The 21,056-nt window shown below is 36.7% G+C and overlaps 1 protein-coding gene across 3 annotated transcripts in view; it reads left to right on the top strand.

Moving 5' to 3' along the window:
* LOC127412963 (glutamate receptor 1-like) overlaps window positions 1-21,056 on the top strand; it is a 146,754-nt gene that overhangs the window by 73,360 nt on the left and 52,338 nt on the right. For all 3 annotated transcript variants that reach the window (XR_007892509.1, XM_051649701.1, XM_051649700.1), the window contains exons 6-11: window positions 3,379-3,537; window positions 3,875-4,042; window positions 5,345-5,449; window positions 5,693-5,803; window positions 12,931-13,137; window positions 13,715-14,148. Coding sequence is in view for 2 of the 3 variants with exons in the window: in XM_051649701.1 (XP_051505661.1) it covers window positions 3,379-3,537; window positions 3,875-4,042; window positions 5,345-5,449; window positions 5,693-5,803; window positions 12,931-13,137; window positions 13,715-14,148 (1,184 nt within the window). In the remaining variant the exon portion in view is untranslated. The remainder of the gene's footprint in view (window positions 1-3,378; window positions 3,538-3,874; window positions 4,043-5,344; window positions 5,450-5,692; window positions 5,804-12,930; window positions 13,138-13,714; window positions 14,149-21,056) is intronic.

Raw genomic sequence — 21,056 nt, 5'->3', positions numbered from 1 at the left:
ATGCTAAAAGACTAATTTAAACAGATTTTCTGATTGTCTATTGCATTCATGCTCATAACAGACCAAAACATGTTGTAAATCGGAAATTTTGACGCAACAGGAAAAGATCTCAATTGAATGAATTATTTGACACTTTTCACATTTAGTTAATAATGGCAACTGAAATTGTAATCTCAATTATTTTTTTCGCTTAATTGTGCAGCCCTAGTTGACACATAACATGTCCATAAATAGAATCTTTAATAGTACAAATCTCTCAATTAATATGAGTTCATAAAAATTGCATGCATTATTATAAAACAAGAAAGAGTATTGCATGTTAAATCACAGGACATGTCAACTTCCCAAAAGTATTTCATGTCAACAAACTGTATATTTATGACATGAAACTTTCTAATGTTTCTTCATAAGCATTCAGCTTTTTGAAATCAGTGAAAGCTGCTTCTTTTTTTTTTTTTTTTTAACAAATTACCTTACCTTTTTGTATGGTTTTGCATAAAAACCCTTTTGTTTAGTAAATGAGTTCTTGCTTCCAAATTAGTTAAAAAGTCTATAGTAATCTTCAAAACTGTGCCATGTCTCGGAGCTTGCCATTGTATGCTCATGATGACATGCATCCCAGATGTGCACTCAGTAACAGAACAATGTTTGTGCAGTGATGCATAAAGCCTGTGTATGTCTGATAGCGTTGTTCATTCTCAATGTAGAAAGTGAAGAGGTTGTGAAAAGAGAGCGTGTGACACCTTAGCCCTGAGGCCAGACTTGTGATAGCAGTTCCCTCTGTACAGTTACATCAGAATATATTTGATGTTTCAAGAGAGCTTTCCAATTGAAACAGTTGGCTACAGTAGGGAGAGTATAAAATAATATGTGATATGGATACTGTATTTCTAATAGGTCCATTATCTCTTCCCATCCTTAAATTTATGAACTACACATGCATGATATATACAGCATAGCCATGATGCTGTATTTGCAAGAGGCTTATTGTTAGAGGATGTCAGCTCTTGCTCAAGTGTGTGTGTGTGTGTGTGTATTAGAGAGAGGGATGACACAAGCATGAGATCAGGACAGCAGTGCAGTGCATCTTGTTCCTTGTCCCATAGAGCAGATGTTCCTAAGCAACATAGTGACACGCTACTGTTCTTGGGGGACCAAGCATCTTAAGGGATTTGAGATCAAAGATCAACACACTAACAACCTGACAAGGGCTATCACACTCAATACTGAGTCAAACACACACCCCTACATATTTTTGTGTTTAGCTAAGCACAAACAAAACTTCAGTACCTGTACATTTATATTTAATTCCTGATACACACAAAGAGAGGGCTTCAAGCAGAAATCATTAATCAAAACTACACTAACTGAGAACTTTATTAGGAACAATATGGTCCTAATAAAGTGCCTGACGTGGTCTTCTGCTGTTGTAGCCCATCCGCCTTTAAGTTTAAGTTTGACATGTTGTGAATGCTGAGATGCTATTCTGCTCATTACAGTTGTACAGATTTGTTATCTGAGATACCGTAGCCTTTCTGTCCGCTCAAACCAGTCTGGCCATTCTCCGCTGAGCTCTCTAATCAACAAGGCGTTGCTGTCCGTAGAACCGCCGTGCCGCTTACTGGATGATTTTTTTTTTGGCACCATTCTGAGTAAACTCTAGAGACTGTTGTGAGAAAAAATCCCAGAAGTCCAGCAGTTACAGCAATACTCAAACCAGCCCATCTGGCACCAACAATCATGCCATGGTCGAAATTACTGACCCCTTCTGATGGTTGATGTGAACATTAACTGAAGCTCCTGACCCGTATCTGCATGATTTTATGCAATGCACTGCTGCCACACAATTGGCTGATTAGATAATCGCATGAATAAGTACACTACCGTTCAAAAGTTTTGAAACACTTATTCTTTAGTATAATTTTTTTTTCTTCATATTTTTGAATAACAAAATCCAAAATAAATCAAAACTGTGTTATATTTTAGCATCTTCAAAGTACTCACTCCTTGCCTAGAATTTACAGACATGTACTCTTGACATTTTCTTAACCAACTTCTTGAGGTATCACCCTGGGATGATTTTTAAACAGTATTGAAGGAGTTCCCATCTATGTTGGGCACTTATTGGCTGCTTTTCTTTATTATTTGGTCCAAGTCATCAATTTCAAAAACTGTTTTGTTATGAAATAAATTAATATGGTGGCACAATTATATTTTTGTATACAAAACAAATTTCAAACATTTAAGCATTCGCCTTCAGATCAAAAGATTTTTAAGATCATGAGAAACATTTCAGTCAAGTGTTTCAAAACTTTTTACCAGTAGTGTAGGTGTACAGGTGTTCCTAATAAAGTGCTCAGTTAGTGTATGTACTGTACGTTCACAATAATTCCCCAACAGGCAAAGTAAGCTGCTATATTTAGGGCCCGTGCTTGTGCAGGTTAGATTGTATTCAGTGTTTTCTCAGGTGTGGAGCATGGGTGGGCTGCCATGCTCTGGGGCAGCTTATCTCAGCTGATTGGATTGTGGGAAAAAGCCTAGAATTACTAAATAGAGCCAGTGGGATCAAAGACAGACCTCTGGCAACATCTAAAGATGTGCCTCTGTTTTTTGCTCTAAATTCCCATTCACGGCCCGGCATTTTCTAGAACAGCGTTGTATAATATGAAGAGAGCTTTGTTGGATAACCAGCCTCAGTGGATGAGTAGGATTAGCCTTTTTCATTAAGTGATTGACCCAACCATTCTTTCCCTTAAGATTTTAAACCCTACATTACATTTGACAGCACTCCACAGGCCTGGCCTCACGCCCTCCTTACCGCACCTTACCATTAATATGAAAATTACTCCCACTGTAGCAAATTCAACCTCTTATGTTGGAATTTTGTAAACAATTATAGTTGTATGTTATCTCTGAGGAGTTTCTGTTTTTATTTTAGTCAATAATGGCAACAAAAAAAAAATCAAAAAAAAATATTTTAACACCCCCTTCTAATTAACAGGTTTGGTGATTTCATCTACATCCATTACTAGCCAGTGCATAAAAACTAGTGAACAGCCATTTAATCCCAACATATTCAGTCACAAAGTCCAGTATGAACCCCATTGAACCCCACTGGGATGAATTGGAATGCTGCCTGTGAGTCAGGTCCATTGTGCAACATCAGTGCCTGAACTCAAGTACCTGAGCATCTAGTGGAAAGCTGTTATAGCAGCAATGGGAGGACCAACTCTTTGCAAATTCTCATGGTTTTGAAATTAAATGTTCAACAAGCATATATGGGTGTTGTGTAGAGGTGTACACTTACTTTTGGCCATGTAGTGTCATTTGATTTATATTTGGTTGAAATTGGATTCTTATCTCTTCATATTCATCTAGGGGTTTCTGGACGTCAACCTGACAGAGTTTAAAAAGGGTGAGGCTAATGTAACAGGCTTCCAGTTGGTGAACTACGCAGACCCAAACGTCAGTAGGATTGTGCAGCAGTGGATGGAATTTGACAACAAAGATGCCAAAGTTCCCAAACGAGGACTGAAAGTGAGGCACTAAATGGACTACAGCCATTCCCCTAATACATTTAAATAATTTACAATGTGAAGAACTGATCCTGACCTGAAAAGAAATGAAGAATTTAAAAAACCTTAAAAACTTCATGCAATTAGGCAGCTGTATAATGAATCACTGTAACATCTGCTGAGAGCACATTTGTTTTACCTCAAAATCGAATATACAAAAAGCTCTGTCTGAGACACTCCATTTAGTTGGCTTATGAGAATGCCATTTAGACACACAAAGATTCTAATATAAAATATATATTATAGCAAAGTACACTTCTCATTTTTCTCTCTGCATTCTCTTCGCATTCTTGGTGCAGTACACTGGAGCTCTCACCTACGATGGGGTCAAAGTCATGTCCACAGCCTTCCAGAACCTCCGCCGGCAGAGGATAGATATTTCTCGTCGTGGAAATGCTGGAGAATGCTTGGCCAACCCACCAGCACCTTGGGGCCAAGGCATCGATATTCAGAGAGCACTTCAGCAGGTATCTAACCCTGGAGGGATTGCTCATGGACACACTTGCACACACACATTTTTTAAATAACATCTTTGCTCTGTTCCAAAACCTACTGTAGTGAGCTGCCACATTTACCATTAACTAACCACACTACTTACACTACACAATAAAGTATGTGACTTGGGACACAGTTTTACATTTCATTCAATGCTGACAAGATACATTGTTCAGTGTAGTTAAACATGAATTGCTTTACCCAGTATTTGTGTGTGATATGTATTTCTATGCTTATTTGAATGCCTCACCTATAGTTTAGCAACATGATAATGGCAAACTGGATTAAAATCAATTGTGAATCGAGTTTTCAATAAAGAGCTCTCTGTTTATTTGTATTATGCACAGAGTTGCTGCCTATGTTGCACATTCAAAATCAGTCACTTGTGAGGTTCCATGATGGCAGAGCAAGGCATTTCACTAGGTTTTGGAACAGTGCTAATACGTTTGCAAATATAAACTTCCCCATCTGCAAGACTGGGATTGCTTCTAATTTATTTTGAGTGTCCAGAATGACACACCAAATAAGGAAATAACATATTTATTCTATCTCATAAAGTTCACATTGATTCACCAAAGAGACCATCACAATTAAAAGTGACATAGGATATAATAAACTAAGCCAATTGGCAATAAACATTTATGCTGGACATAACAGCACATGACAAGTTGTATTTGCAAAGTGATATGTGAGGAAAAGAGCACTGGCTTTGTTGTGTTACCCTTAGGCAGGTGTTTGCCTCTTGGCCTTGGGTGTGGTATGAAGACACAAAGACGACAGTTGGCAAGCAAAAGTGGAGCAGATTTTGTTATAAGAAGCCAAATATGATTTATTCAAGAAGCCTTACACAAAATTTGTATTTTCTCTCAGGAAGCTCATGCAGTTCACCATTTCACTTGTAAAAAAAAAGTATGAGGAAGTCCAAGGCAATGTAGTAAACTTAGTGTGCACACTCTCACAGAGCTAGGTTCTCTCTCACAGTTGCCTGAGGCTGTGTCTGATGAGAGTCTGATGTGTGCTGGACTAAGGGAATTCGGTCCATCTGCTAAGAGGCCATGGAGATTGATGTTCAACTCGGTCAATTAACTCCATCATGCGGCCTGGGAGACATTCAGTACTGTACACACAGAAGAGGCACTGTGAGAGACGCACACCCCTCAAAGGAGGGGTACTTCAGCGAAAGAGAAAGAAAGAAAGAAAGAAAGAGAGAAAGAAAGAAAAATTAATTTGTAATTTCTTTGTTCAAATAAAGGTATCTTCTAATTTTAACTCAGGTTCGGATTGAGGGCTTGACGGGACACATTCAATTTAACGAGAAAGGAAGACGGACAAACTATACTGTCAGTGTGATGGAACTGAGGCCGACAGGACCAAAGAAAGTAAGTACTTAAAAATCAGAAAAAGGATTATTAAGCCTGTTTTGCACTTTTAAATTGTATATATTTGCTTATAGTTTAAATGGAATGTTCACAGGCTTTAGAAGCTCTATTATGGTCTTCACTTCAAAATCCAATCAATCTCTTTAGACCTCATATACTAAATGAGCTCTGTATCATGTAACATTTCCTGTGAGATATCTTGATGGTGCTCAAGTTCTTGTCCCTGATTTGATCTTTTCTCAGGTGGGTTACTGGAATGAGGATGAGAAATATGTGAGCACAGCAGCCTACATCCCTGGAAGTAATGAAACTTATGGACTTCAGAACCGCACATATATTTTTACCACTATTCTGGTATGTATTCACTACATAATTTATCCAGGTTACTGGTTGCTCCAGATAAATTGCTACACCTTTACAGAATATTAGATACATTATTCCTGCCTTGATTTGCTACATAGTATGCAAAAAGCAGTACGTCAAATAAGTAGGAGGGGTAAATACTCAGTATTCCTGATACAGTAGGTAAACAAAACCTAACAGCCATTGGATGTTTTGACTATAAGGCCACTGAAAAAATGGCAGAGAACTATGAGCTGGCTCTTTTCAAGTGTAAGTGCTATAGGTACAAAGAACAAGTGAGATTGAATAGACTGTTCAGTGTTATTGTTAGTTAGCAGGCTAAAGCAGCTAACAGGTTTCCCACGGCTACGGACAATCTGGAAATCAGGGAATTTAAAAATTGTGCTTTCCACACCTAGAAAATTCATTGAAATTTTACATTTTAAAAGTCAAAGAAAGGTTATGGAAATTTCACTATTGAATTTCTAATTACACTTTGCTCTAAAATAGGCCAATTTCATCACCTACTGTAAATATTGCTATTGGTTAAAGCTTAATGAGTGCCATAGTGATGTCTATGGTTGCCACTTTTGAAGTTGTAAAATACTGGACACTTTCTGTAAAGTTTTGATTGATTGCTGTCTGATGTTTCAGATGGTGGTCCATTATCACAGTTTTAGCACATTTTAGCACAATGTGTGGATCTTTCAGACAGTCCCTTATCCACCGTAGGCAAAATTTCCTGTGCATATCAAGGTTAAATTAACTATCCTGAAGGATTTTGTCATGAAGCCATCGGACCAGCTTAAATACGGTACAGATTGCACCCCGGATAGATTTGATCTTTAAATACGGGACGATCCCGTATTTTATGGGAAGGGTGGCAACCCTAGTCCAACTTGTGAGTGAATCATTATTATTTTAGGTTATTGTCAGTTAATGGGTCGAAGCGGTTCAAAAATAAATTTTAATGATTCATTAGAGAGGGGCCTGGGTACTCAGCGAGTGTTGATGCTGACTACCAACCCTGGAGTCACGAGTTCGAATCCAGGGTGAGCTGAGTGACTCCAGCCAGGTCTCCTAAACAAACAAATTGGCCCGGATACTAGGGAGGGTAGAGTCACATGGGTTAACCTCCTTGTGGTCGCGATTAGTGGTTCTCGTTCTCAATGGGGTGCATGGTAAGTTGTGCATGGATCACTGAAAATAGCATGAGTCTCCACATGCGGAGTCTCCACGGTGTCATGCTCAACGAGCCACGTGATAAGTTTGGCAGTCTCAGAAGTGGAGGCAACTGAGACTTGTCCTCCACCACCCGTTACATACAATCTGCAGCTTTTTTTCTGTATCAATTATCCTTTCTTCAGATGTATTTCCATCACCATCTGATGCATCACCTCCATGATTTTATCTCTCTGTATGATGGCAGTAATTCTTTACTGTGCAGATAAAAGCATAAAGGCTATTCTGTGTTCTGTCTGTTATGAGAAATTACTGTTCCTCCAGCCATGTTTTTTTTTTTTTTTTTTTTTTTGTTATCTTATACTTACCTGAGATTGGATTGCCAGCACTGGACAAAAGAGTCATTTACCTTTTCTCCACCCTCATTCGGCAGAGATCCTTGGGCTTAGCACGTGTTTTAGCAATTCTGTTGCAAGTTAGGCTTCAAAGGGCATTTATTAGCCTTTGACATGCGGACTGCCCATCTCTTGCCTAGCCAGAGAAAGGGCAGAGCGAGTGGACTGGCCTCTGATGGAGGGACGTGGGGGGAATGAGTGATAGAATTAAGGGCTAAGCGCTTACAAGGGAGTGGGATGGATTGCAGGAAATGCTCTGAACTATACTGTTTGTCCTACTGAGACTGTTTATCAGAGAGGCTGGGAATAGTTACATCACCACAGGTGCTCTAAAGAATGATCTCAGCTTGTTGGCCATCTTGTAGGTCTATATTAGCAGGAAATGAGGTGCAACAGTGTAGGTCTGTTTCTAAGATGCATTGCAACTATAGCTGTGTTACATTTTTTTGGATATACTAAAGCATTTTAAGTAATGAGGCTTTACGCGTTTTGTGCATTGTTTCTGGAAAAGCTATTTGGGAAAACCTTTGGACTGTCAATACATTAAAGCCTAATAAACATAATAAAATTTTGTTCCAAACCCATATCGTGAAACATTAAAGAAATATTATGCAGAATGGCAGCCTCAGTCACCATTCATGTTCATGAAGTTAATGGTGAGTAAATAATGACAGAACATTCATTTTTGGGTGAATTATTCCTTTAATGCCTCTACGGTATACAGTTTATACCAGTTAGAAATGGCAGATAGATATGGCTCATGTGCCGCCTTTGCAGTGTGAAGTGGCTCTAGATAGGCAAATCAGTGGCGTGTGGTGGATTTTTTAAATGAGGAGGCAGAGTGCCATCTCTGGTTTTTTGTCCAATGTAAATAAATGTTTAAGTTCCATTTGACATAACTTACAGGTTAAACCCATTTAGAAATCTGATATATTACAATTTATTATATAAAAAAGTAGGCCTATACAGTATATAAAAGTCACATACTTGCACATATATATGCAACAACATAATGTATATTTCAAAATACTACACAAATGGCTGTTTTCATATATATATATATATATATATATATATATATATATATATATATATATATATATATATATAATGTATATACAGTATACAGGTGCATCTCAATAAATTAGAATGTCGTGGAAAAGTTAATTTATTTCAGTAATTCAACTCAAATTGTGAAACTCGTGTATTAAATAAATTCAGTGCACACAGACTGAAGTAGTTTAAGTCTTTGGTTCTTTTAATTGTGATGATTTTGGCTCACATTTAACAAAAACCCACCAATTCACTATCTCAACAAATTAGAATACATCATAAGACCAATAAAAAAACATTTTTAGTGAATTGTTGGCCTTCTGGAAAGTATGTTCATTTACTGTATATGTACTCAATACTTGGTAGGGGCTCCTTTTGCTTTAATTACTGCCTCAATTCGGCATGGCATGGGGGTGATCAGTTTGTGGCACTGCTGAGGTGGTATGGAAGCCCAGGTTTCTTTGACAGTGGCCTTCAGCTCATCTGCATTTTTTGGTCTCTTGTTTCTCATTTTCCTCTTGACAATACCCCATAGATTCTCTATGGGGTTCAGGTCTGGTGAATTTGCTGGCCAGTCAAGCACACCAACACCATGGTCATTAAACCAACTTTTGGTGCTTTTGGCAGTGTGGGCAGGTGCCAAATCCTGCTGGAAAATTAAATAAGCATCTTTAAAAAGCTGGTCAGCAGAAGGAAGCATGAAGTGCTCCAAAATTTCTTGGTAAACGGGTGCAGTGACTTTGGTTTTCAAAAAACACAATGGACCAACACCAGCAGATGACATTGCACCCCAAATCATCACAGACTGTGGAAACTTAACACTGGACTTCAAGCAACTTGGGCTATGAGCTTCTCCACCCTTCCTCCAGACTCTAGGACCTTGGTTTCCAAATGAAATACAAAACTTGCTCTCATCTGAAAAGAGGACTTTGGAACACTGGGCAACAGTCCAGTTCTTCTTCTCCTTAGCCCAGGTAAGACGCCTCTGATGTTGTCTGTGGTTCAGGAGTGGCTTAACAAGAGGAATACGACAACTGTAGCCAAATTCCTTGACATGTCTGTGTGTGGTGGCTCTTGATGCCTTGACCCCAGCCTCAGTCCATTCCTTGTGAAGTTCACCCAAATTCTTGAATCGATTTTGCTTGACAGTCATAAGGCTGCGGTTCTCTCGGTTGGTTGTGCATCTTTTTCTTCCACACTTTTTCCTTCCACTCAACTTTCTGTTAACATGCTTGGATACAGCACTCTGTGAACAGCCAGCTTCTTTGGCAATGAATGTTTGTGGCTTACCCTCCTTGTGAAGGGTGTCAATGATTGTCTTCTGGACAACTGTCAGATCAGCAGTCTTACCCATGATTGTGTAGCCTAGTGAACCAAACTGAGAGACCATTTTGAAGGCTCAGGAAACATTTGCAGGTGTTTTGAGTTGATTAGCTGATTGGCATGTCACCATATTCTAATTTTTTGAGATAGTGAATTGGTGGGTTTTTGTTAAATGTGAGCCAAAATCATCACAATTAAAAGAACCAAAGACTTAAACTACTTCAGTCTGTGTGCACTGAATTTATTTAATACACGAGTTTCACAATTTGAGTTGAATTACTGAAATAAATGAACTTTTCCACAACATTCTAATTTATTGAGATGCACCTGTATATATGATAGATGGATAGATCATATTATGATCATATGGTCATATTAACAGACTTTTTATTAAATCAAGTAAAAGCAAAGAATTATAAATTATGCATTTCATTATAATTATTTTTACATTGCTTCAAAAATAATACCTAAAATAATACAGTAACAAGCATATTTAATGTATCTTTTATCTGTTGATTGATTGACATTGCATTAAATTAATCTGTGCTAAGTGGAGGCAATGTCTCCCCTCACATGACTTTTCGTCTAAATTCAGCCATGGGGACTGTGGGGTATTGTACACCAATGCCTCCCATTACACTCTCTTTATACTCTGTGTTTTTTTTATTTGTTTTTTTTTTTATTGTAAGCTCCTTAGAAAAGTCTTGTTCCTATGTGAGTTGTCAGTAGGGCCTCAAGTGCCATGTGTGTTGTAATATCCTCAGAATGTCCAATCAAGTCATTTTTATTTGTATAGCACTTTTCACAATACACATCATTTCAAAGCATCTTTACAGAAAATCATGCATTAACAGAAAATGAAACCATAATAACTCTGATAGTCACAATGATAGTCATCATTGTGTAATTTGATTAAATATGATTGTAAATTGTGTATAAAATTAAATAATTATATATTAATTGTATTTAGAACCCCAGTGAACAAGCCGAAGGTGACTGTTGCAAGGAACACAAAACTCCATAAGATGTTGGTTAATGGAGGAAAATAACCTTGAGAGAAACCAGGCTCACTGTGGTGGCCAGTTCCCCTTTGGCTAAACAGCATGAATATAATGCCAATATTAGTTATGTGCAGTGCAAGTCATGGTTTAAAATACGTAAACTAAGAAAGTGTTAAGGGCCAGTGTTTAAACAAAGATTTTGTATGAACTGTAAGATTAATGACTAATGTCTTTTGAAGTTCATCCTGGATTCACTGCAAACGTTCACATAGATGCAATGTTCTTTGTTAGATGGCTGATGAAGGCTTTTGTTGGCAATTAATTGATAGTCTATGTATTCCATTTTAAGAGTGTACTCAATAAATAAACAAAGGTGTTGCAGGCAGAGATCAGTGAGGTGCATCATAGTTTAACCGGCAGGTCATTTCGGTGAGGTCTATCCTAAATCCAATGTACAGGCAGTGATATATGAATTATCCCATGTCTTATGGTTGGAGTTGACATCAGTTCATCCCCTGAAGTCCATCATAATAGACTGAAGTGATGTTTGGCTAGCACCGGCTGCATTTGTCGTCATCACTCAGAGACACGTAGCAGTGGAGTCCAACACCAAGCAGGAATGGAGCTGTATGTGGCGGCTCTTGTAACCTCGGGATATGAATCCCAAGGTTGAGACAGGGAAACAAATAGAATTATATTGGCGTAGATGCCATTACATTTATAGATCATGATAAATGTTTCTGGCTCCGGCAGACCTAACTAAAGCATCCTAATTGTGAGTTGATGGATAAATTAGGTGTATGTCTGGCTAAATAGATGAGTCTTTAGTCTAGACTTAAACTGAGTGAGTGTGTCTGCGTCCCGAACAGTGTTAGGGAGACTATTCCATAGTTTAGGAGCCAAATAGCAAAAGGATCTACCTCCTTTTGTGGATTTTGATATTCTAGGAACTATTAACAGGCCAGAATTTTGCGATCATAATGAACGTGATGAAATATAGCATGGTAGGTCAATAGCATGGTAGAAAGTCAATAGCGTGGTCGAAGGTTACAGGCCTTCCACGAATAGAAGCATCCTACACTTTCTACCCAATTGATTGTCTGTCTGTGATGAACAAGAAAAGCCATCTGAAAATAAACCTGTCAAATTCACCATGTTCTAGGTAACAAATCCCTATTTCTTCTCTACTGCATCAACCATTTCTTCATCTGCTCTTAATGTCTTGAAATATGATTTAGGTACACTACCGTTCAAAAGTTTAGGGTCACTTACTCATTCTTTATTTTTTATTTGTATTGATTTTTTTCACATTTTAGAATAATAGTGAAGTCATCACAACTATGGAATAATAGAAATGTAAATATGGGAATTATGTTGTGACTCAAAAAATCCCAAATAAATCAAAACTATGTTATACTTTAGCATCTTCAAAGTGGCCACACTTTGCCTAGATTTTGCAGAAATGTACTCTTGGCATTTTCTCAACCAACTTCTTGAGGTATCACCTTGGGATGCTTTTTAAACAGTATTGAAGGAGTTCCCATCTATATGCTGGGCACTTAGTGGCTGCTTTTCTTAATTATTCGGTCCAAGTTATCCATTTCAAAAACTTTTTTTGTTTTTTAAATAAAAATATTAGTTTTGTAATTAAATAAATTAATATGTTGGCACAATTATATTTTTGTCTACAAAACTAATTTCAAACATTTAAGCATACGCCTTCAGATCAAAAGGTTTTTAAGATCATGAGAAACATTTCAGGCAAGTGACCCCAAACTTTTGAACGGTAGTGTACCTTTCCAGAATTCTTAATGTGAACACCATGTTTCTTATCTTGTATGATATTTCAGGTATGTTACCCATAAGTGACATCCAAAACTCTGAGACCACATAGAATATCTGTATTTATTTATTTTTTCATTTAAACCTGGAAATAAACAGAAAAGTGTAGTAATAATAATAATAATAATAATAATGTAAAGAAATGTGAAGAGAAGAAGATTTTTTTACCAAATACTAAGAAATTCTACATCAGAATTACATCAGATAATAATGTTTGGATTAAAACATATGTATTAAATTAGAAAAATGCTAAATATAAGCATCTTCACAAGTGGTTTCCGACTTTGTACCCCATTGTATGTTTTTATTAACTAAAATGTGTCCTCCTGTGTGTCCTGGCTAGGAATCACCATATGTTATGCTGAAGAAGAACCATGAAAATTTAAATGGAAATGAAAAGTATGAAGGTTACTGTGTGGAGTTGGCAGCAGAGATAGCCAAACATGTGGGATACCAATACATACTGAAGATAGTGGCTGATGGGAAATATGGAGCCAGAGATCCTGAGACCAAAATGTGGAATGGAATGGTGGGAGAGCTTGTCTATGGTGTAAGTGCTACATAATATATATATATATATATATATATATTAGTTTTTATTACATTATAATATCCTGACCTGAATATATGTGCATTACTGTAAGGGCAAATGCTAAAGAACAAAATAGCTTTTCATTAGTTACATTGCTATCATACAGAAATATAATGGCTTGTTTAAACTTACAGTAGTACTGAGAAATCTAATAATTTGTGTTCTGAGAAAATCAAAACAATTGTAACCAGAATGCTTCATATTTTCACCTCAATAATAATGAAAGTAGAACAGATCAGCTCTGTATTTACTATCCCACAAAAACACACTTACCTTCTCAAGTCCATTTCCTTTTCCACATACACAGTATTAGAGTGCAGATTACACATAACCTTTGTTAAGATGTACATAAGAAAAGCATTTGTGGTAAAGGTGGTTAGGTATATGTTGTCAGGCATACTTATGTTCTGCTTAGCCAGGTGTCAGGTTGACTTCTTTTAGATACTGTATTTTGCTGGTTCATGTATAATTCAATTACACATTTAACTATGTATATTTAGTATTAATTGCTACAACATCATATCTTTCCCTGCAGAAAGCTGATGTAGCGGTTGCCCCACTAACCATCACCCTGGTCAGAGAGGAAGTCATTGATTTCTCCAAGCCCTTTATGAGCCTCGGCATTTCCATCATGATCAAAAAGCCCACCAAGTCCAAGCCTGGTGTTTTCTCCTTCCTGGACCCTCTGGCCTATGAAATCTGGATGTGTATTGTGTTTGCCTACATCGGCGTGAGCGTTGTGCTTTTCCTAGTCAGCCGCTTCAGTCCATATGAGTGGCATGCAGATGACTATGAGGAAGGAGTTGAGCAGAACCCTAACCAGCCCTCCTCGTCATCAGCACAACTGGGTCAGGGCCAACAGAACCAGAACCAGCAGATTCAGGAGCAGACCAATGAGTTTGGCATCTTCAACAGTCTCTGGTTCTCACTGGGAGCGTTCATGCAGCAGGGCTGTGATATTTCCCCCAGGTGAGATGCCGGTTGCATTTTAGATCTTTGGGAATGGGCAAGTAAGGGTTAAAATTATTATTTTGAAGAACCCATGAAATAAAAATTGGAGTTTTATTGCTTTTAGTCCATGTCAGTTAACGTTGAAGGTATCTACATGTCACTGTACTCTTACTGTAAAAGTTAACATGATTAACTTTTAGAAGATACAACCTATGCATTTAAAATTTACAGTCTTTCTCTCCCAGAAAAATAGACATATTGATGACTCCTCTTTTTGCATTAGTGTTTATACAGTTTTTTGCCCAATAAAATGCTCTCTAGGATGAGAATGTCCCTCCCCCTTAATCATAAATATCATCTTCGACTAGCAGTTGCATGTTTTCGTAAAAATCACGGTTTGTCTATATGTCTTCAATTGCTTTAAATGAAAGGCTATTTGTTTGTTTTTTGTTTGTTTGTTCCTTTAAAAAAAAAAAAGGACAAGCTTTTTGATGTCGCGCCCATACTTCATATTTCAATAGAAAACATGTGACCTGCTCTTTCATTTTGAGCTCCATTGACCCAGAATCACATTTTGTGCTTCTATCCCAAACCATTGCAAAAGTACAATTATTTTAATGTTGGCTGTCCTAAAGATTCCATTCACGCATCCAATCGGAGATCGCACATCCTCAGGTGAAGTGGCTAAATTCTCTGAAATGAGTTTATCACCTCCGCATCTGTTGTCGCATCTCTGACAGTGATGGTATTTAAAATTTTAGCAATTTGCTCTTCTCTACAGTTCATTTCATCAAGCTAACAAACTTTGGACATCGGATAACCTCCCTGAGGTAAATGTATACAGTTGAGTGATGGTTGTTGATATCATTGACATCTTCCTGCATTTGAAACACTAATTTGCCAAATTAAGTTAGAGCATTATTACAATGTTTTTTTGAGAGTGGTTCTTTGTTTCACAACTCCATCTCATGTAACAGAAGTGCTCAGAGTTCATTCCCGTTTGCTTATGTGCGCTAAGCGCTTTATTTACACTAACGGGCGTGACCTGCATGAAGCGTTTTTTATTATCATCTGTGGTAGCAGCATCTTAGTCTCCTCCAGACACAGGTATCATAATAATAACACGGAATACAAAATGGGGTATAATCCAAACATCTTTATTAAATGATTGCTGAGCAAACAGCATTAACAGTAGCACATGTAGAGTCCAGATGCATGCGCTCTTCCTCCATTCTCCTGTCCTTCATTTACCACACGAGAGAGTGTGCCGCCCTTATCACACTCCCAGCAGCAACGGGTGAAAGCGAAACTTACATATATTACCAAAATCCAACAAAATGAAAGGGAAGGAACGTACATATAATAAATCTATATAAAATATTTAGATAATATAATTAGATTTAATATAATTAGATTACTATAATATAATGCATTGTTAAATGAAATATAATAAAATAGTAAATAAAAATAATTAAATTAAATGGTAACAAACTAACCAAAACTTTCACTTTAAGTGTAATTACACCAATTAGTTATCAGTTCAACTTCAGTTTGACATTAAGCCTCATTCTTTAGGACTATCTTATATACAGTAGAGGATAGTTTTTATACCCCTAATTGTTTTCAAACCTAGAGTAAAGAGGAAAATTGAATATTTTGTGTTTGTTTAATTATTCAACCAACCAACATTATTTTTGACAGCAAAAACTAGGCAACAACTATGGTACTACCAACAGGGAAATTCAGTTAACAGTGACATTGAGCAGAAAGCTTACAAATAACCTGTTTGACAGAGCTGCTGTTAAAAAAATTTAAATGATCAGCATCAGACGATTAAAAGAAAATTGGAGATCAGTATCGGATGTTAAAATCCTAATTGGAGCATCCCTAATATTCCTGTTAACTGGGTTTGAAAAACGAATGATGATGATTAGTGGGCTGAGACCCTATCACAAAATGGACAAAAACAGGTAAATGGTGGATGGGTAGAATTTGAATATGAAGAAGACAGTGTTTTTTCTTTGTTTCACTGTTTATATATTAATTTTTTTGTGGGTGAATTTAAATAAAGGTCTCAGTTTGGTTATTTTTAAGAGGACTCAAGTGTGAAAACCCCAGTGGCCTTTTGGCAGTTGAACATGTGAAAAACATTACCTTTTTTTTTTTTTTTGTCTATCTTATGCTGCCTTCAAGTGCACCTGGGAAGCTCGTACATCCGAGTTGGGAATTCGTTACAACGACGTCATGCATTCAAGTGGGAAACAAAATATGGAAGAAGCCAAACTTAATCAATTACGAAATGAACGATGGCAAAAGCAGTTTATTCTGTTGTACCGGTGAATAAACATTAGTGAATAAACCTGCACCACTTATAAACAACATATATGATTTATTAATGCATGGTATCTAACATTAATAATTAATTTGATTAAACTGCGAAGTGTGAGTCATTAGTTGACTGTCATATAAAACAAATTAATATTATTGAAATAAATTACAGAAGTTGAAATAATTTTGCGAAATCATTACTTTCTATCATCTTTCATGTTGACACGCCCATTCCAACGTCCCAACTCTTGTATCATCTAGAATTCCGAGTTTCCCCACACGTTAATATGACATTGTGGGGTCTTTCATGTGCTTGGAATACGATATTTCTTACTCCACTTGAAGGGTACAATAATCGCAGTTCAAATCACAATCACAATTTTACAAAATAATCGCAATATGACTTTTTGTCCAAATCATGCAGCCTTAGTTGCTAATGGTTTTAGGCTGCTTTACTGGAATGACGGAGTAAAAGCTATTCTGCTTTTTCAACCTTTTTGACAGTGCGAACATTGATGATGATCTCTTCATGTCTCATTTATGTTCCAATTCACTTGCAAATTACACAACGGTTCATAGCCATTCATCATATAAATTGCATTGTTGATGATGTCCAAATCTTTCTTAAATGATTGGGGTGCTGTTATTTCTCAAAGGTGCTGCTGTTATATGGCTCTTGGCAGCTTAATGATTTGTGTTTGTAGTTTAGTAATTCCTCATTTGCACTGCTGGTTTGTGGCATATGGCAGTATTTCTGAAGATCACATAGAGCTGTACTTCCATTTGGACTGGACACAGCAGCCTAATTCCACTGTTCCTAATTAGAGGGAGACAGCACCTCTTTGAAAAGCAGTTCCATGAGTGCTGCATTTTAGCCTCCACTCAGCTCTGGTGCACAGGGGCAGAGATGAAGCAACTCTCTCTCTCTCTCTACACACAGTTGCTGGACTCTCAAAGGTCGCCAATTAAACACCTAATTAATGGGGGTGAAGTTGGCAGCATGAGGTCAATGGCTGTGGGTTTAAGGGCACAGAGAGGGCTAGCGACAGTATGCCTCACAGAGAGAGAAATGTCAACGGCTGAGTCCAGGCACCTGACATCATCCATACCTGTAGGACTGAACATCTGTGTACAGATACAAGACATTTGACATTTCTAAGAATTTTGAGCTAGATGATATTAAACGGACTGGGCAACACATTTAATGGAATGTTCAGGGTTCGATAGAAGTTAAGCTCAATTGACAGCATTTGTACCTTAATGTTAATTACCACAACAACAACAAAAATAAAACAATTGAAAAAATCAACTTATCCCTTGATTAGAACCGAGTGTGACTGCTGTTTGCATTTTCCATTTTTCTTTTTGATTTGTAGTTAGTAGCACCTAATAAACATGAAAAATAAAAAAATAAAAATCTGGAGCAAATTCCTAAAAATGTATGCCCACATATGTGGACAGCAGGACTAAGTTTTGAATTTGTACATTATACCAAGCAAAATTTGTATCAAATTTTTTTATTGTGTTTCCAGGAGTGTTGGTTATTCATGTTTTTGAGATGTTACAGACATTACAGTTGATTTTCTGTAAAGCTGCTTTGGAACAATGTGTATTGGGGAAAGCACAAATAAAAATTATTTGACCTGACCAAAGTTTTTTTTTTTTTTTTTCTACTTTGGCAACAAAATCTCAATATTCTCTATTTGCACTGTCAAACAAACAAGTTATAACTTAATTAATTCTGATTTAAAGTAATGGCCAGCATCATCCAATCAGTGCCAACCATGTTTAAAAAAAAAAGGTATACATTATAAATTCTGAATCTATGTACTGATTACCATTGTTCCATGTCTGCCAAACATGTTGAGTTGTTCAAACATCATCTGCAGCCTGAAACTGAACTTTGGATAGGAAATTTGGAATTACTGCACTTGGCTTCATTGGATAGTTATAGGATGCTCCCTTGCTCTCTATTTAGTGAATGATTTAACCTCCAATGTGCTATCTGTCTGGACTGGTCTCAGAACAGTTCAAAATGCACTATATTTTTACCCTAACTCCATATAAAGCTTCTGAAAGCAATTTTTTTTCTCAATATGAAAATGCACAGTAAATATAGGATTTCTAATGAAAACCTTGTGTTATTGTACACATTAGTGTACATTGTGTTTAGATTCGTGGCGTTTCGCAATAAATCGCTCAAATTTTATAATTGACATATCGTATGAAACTAGAGACTCTAATCTTTTGACTCAAACAGGTTTCAATGTAAAAACGTAATTAGGTTTCTTACCAGATGTAGCTTTATTGGTGTTTCTCCCAAAGACAAACTCAGCGCCGTGTTGTTTTGTCACATGACTCCGTATGTCAAAAGTTTAACCCTTTTACTGAATGCCCAGAGTCTCCTGAACTGAGATCGGTCAGTTTAAATTAAATTAAATTATGTTTTGTGTATAGCAAAGCCAAAATACAACATCCACGGATACGTGGGGTCGCACGATGTAAAAAAAATAAAATAAAAAAAAGGCTACAATTGTAGATAAATTAAAACAATTGCAATGGAAGTGAATGGGGCCAGTCAATATAGCCACAGCCAAAATACATAAATATTATACATGTTAACCTAATTTTATTGTGATAAAATCAATTACAGGGTTACCGGTGTTACATCGTCATGGCAACGAAGTTGTAATATTGGATATAACTACACAAATCAAGATAGTAAGTGCTTTTATCACACCAGAATTATGTTAACACAAATAATGTTTATGTCTTGTGGCAATACTTTTAAAACTATGTGTATTTTAACGTTTATCGACTGGCCCCATTCACTCCCATTGTAAGTGCCTCACTGTAACAGATTTTTGCTTTTATTTTAAATAAACAAGGGACAATTTGAAATTACTTTTTGTGGAAATCAACATTGTGCCACCAATGCTGCTAATTGAGCTTAACTAATATGAAGTCTAACTGATGATTCAGTGTAACAGCCCAGATGGATATCTAGATTCCTGGTTCTGCTATATAAGAAAATTTCTGTCTAATCTGGGAGTCTTTTTTTGAAAGGTGGAGGAGAGAGTTAAATATGTTTACCTTTTAGGGCTAGGTGGTATGACGGTAAATGCCATGTGACAGTAGAAATGTGTCAGTCGGTAGATATTCAGCTGTCCCGTTTATACTTTGGTAAAAGCGTGCCTCGATTTAAAAAATCCGACACCAAGCCTGCTCTGAAAACTGTCACAGATCGGCTTTTCCAGTGTAGACAGCTTTGAGTATAATGGGAGGGATTTCGTTTTAACATGTTTAAGGTTGCCGAGCAATGTCGCAACTTTGTGCATTAATATAGAATTCAACCGATCATCACAATTGTGCAACATACACATATCATCTATTTAACCATAGCTTCAAGCATCTTGTTTTTAAGTCCAGTGTTAAATAATGTTTTACAGTGATGCTAGACTTATAATTTATTTTCATGAATTATCTTATCGTTTGGTTTGTGTCCATGAAATATTTATATATATATATATATATATATATATCTAATGAAATATAAGTCACTGCTTTATCAAAAGGTATACAGTAGTACATGATTATGTAACAAACTGGAAGAAAAAACCTTGCACACTGTGCCCATAGAAAAAAATAAATAATATTTTTTTCTTTATTCAGATGCCAAAACATAAAAAAAATTAGCTCGAGCAGGAACGGGTTACACATGAAGATACAAAACATTTTCGAATAATAATAAAAGTGTCTTTTGAATTCAAAGAAGATTTATATTTTCTTGCACTGAGCACTTTGTGCACTTTTTGGCCTCTGAATAAAGAAATAAATAAGATTTTTTTTTCTATGAACACATGCATGCTTTTTTCATCCTTGCATTTGACTCTTTGAGCTTATGCATCTAAGTAATGTTGGTGTATACATTTTTCATTGTTTGGCTTGAACGTTTAAGCTGTTTTTGATTATGCATCATATAAACCAATTCAGGGTTCAATTTCCAACAAAAATGATACTGTGATATAAAATGACTCATTTAAGATTTTAGTCAGACCACCCCTAGTGCCTTTGGTTGAAATTATTTATTTTCTGGTGTTATTTTTTGCCATTTGGAATGTGTGAGGTCATTCCATCAACATAGTAATAATCACATTTTTTTTTTTTTTTTTTCTTTTTGGAGGGCACAATTACTACCATAAACATCATTACAAATGGGTACATTGGCAGGGAGTCATTATGCATTTTAAATGTGATGAGCAAACCATGAGTTCAGTTTCACCTTTTAGTTTAGGATTTGGTTTTTAAATAGCCTATTTGACATTTATGTGCCCATATTTTGGTGTAGTCCAGCGTAACAGAACATACAGACAGTGCATATCTCTGTCCCTGGAAGAGTCTGTGATCTGCTGTATGAATTGATTGTTCTGTCTCAGCAGTGGTGCTGAAATGTCAGCAGTGTGAGGGAGAGCAGTGCACTGGTTTCCTGTGGAAGTCTCCTGTGATGGGGCGCGGAGAGGCTTCAGAGGATCTTAATTAGACTGTGTCATTTCTCCCTGTCATGTCTCACCGTGACTCATGCTCTGCAGAGTGGAATC

Source organism: Myxocyprinus asiaticus, chromosome 22, assembly GCF_019703515.2.
Source record: "Myxocyprinus asiaticus isolate MX2 ecotype Aquarium Trade chromosome 22, UBuf_Myxa_2, whole genome shotgun sequence".
In the NCBI taxonomy this organism is placed as follows: Eukaryota; Metazoa; Chordata; class Actinopteri; order Cypriniformes; family Catostomidae; genus Myxocyprinus; species Myxocyprinus asiaticus.
Note: the sequence above shows the minus strand (reverse complement) of the source record. Positions and strands in the feature narration are given on the sequence as shown.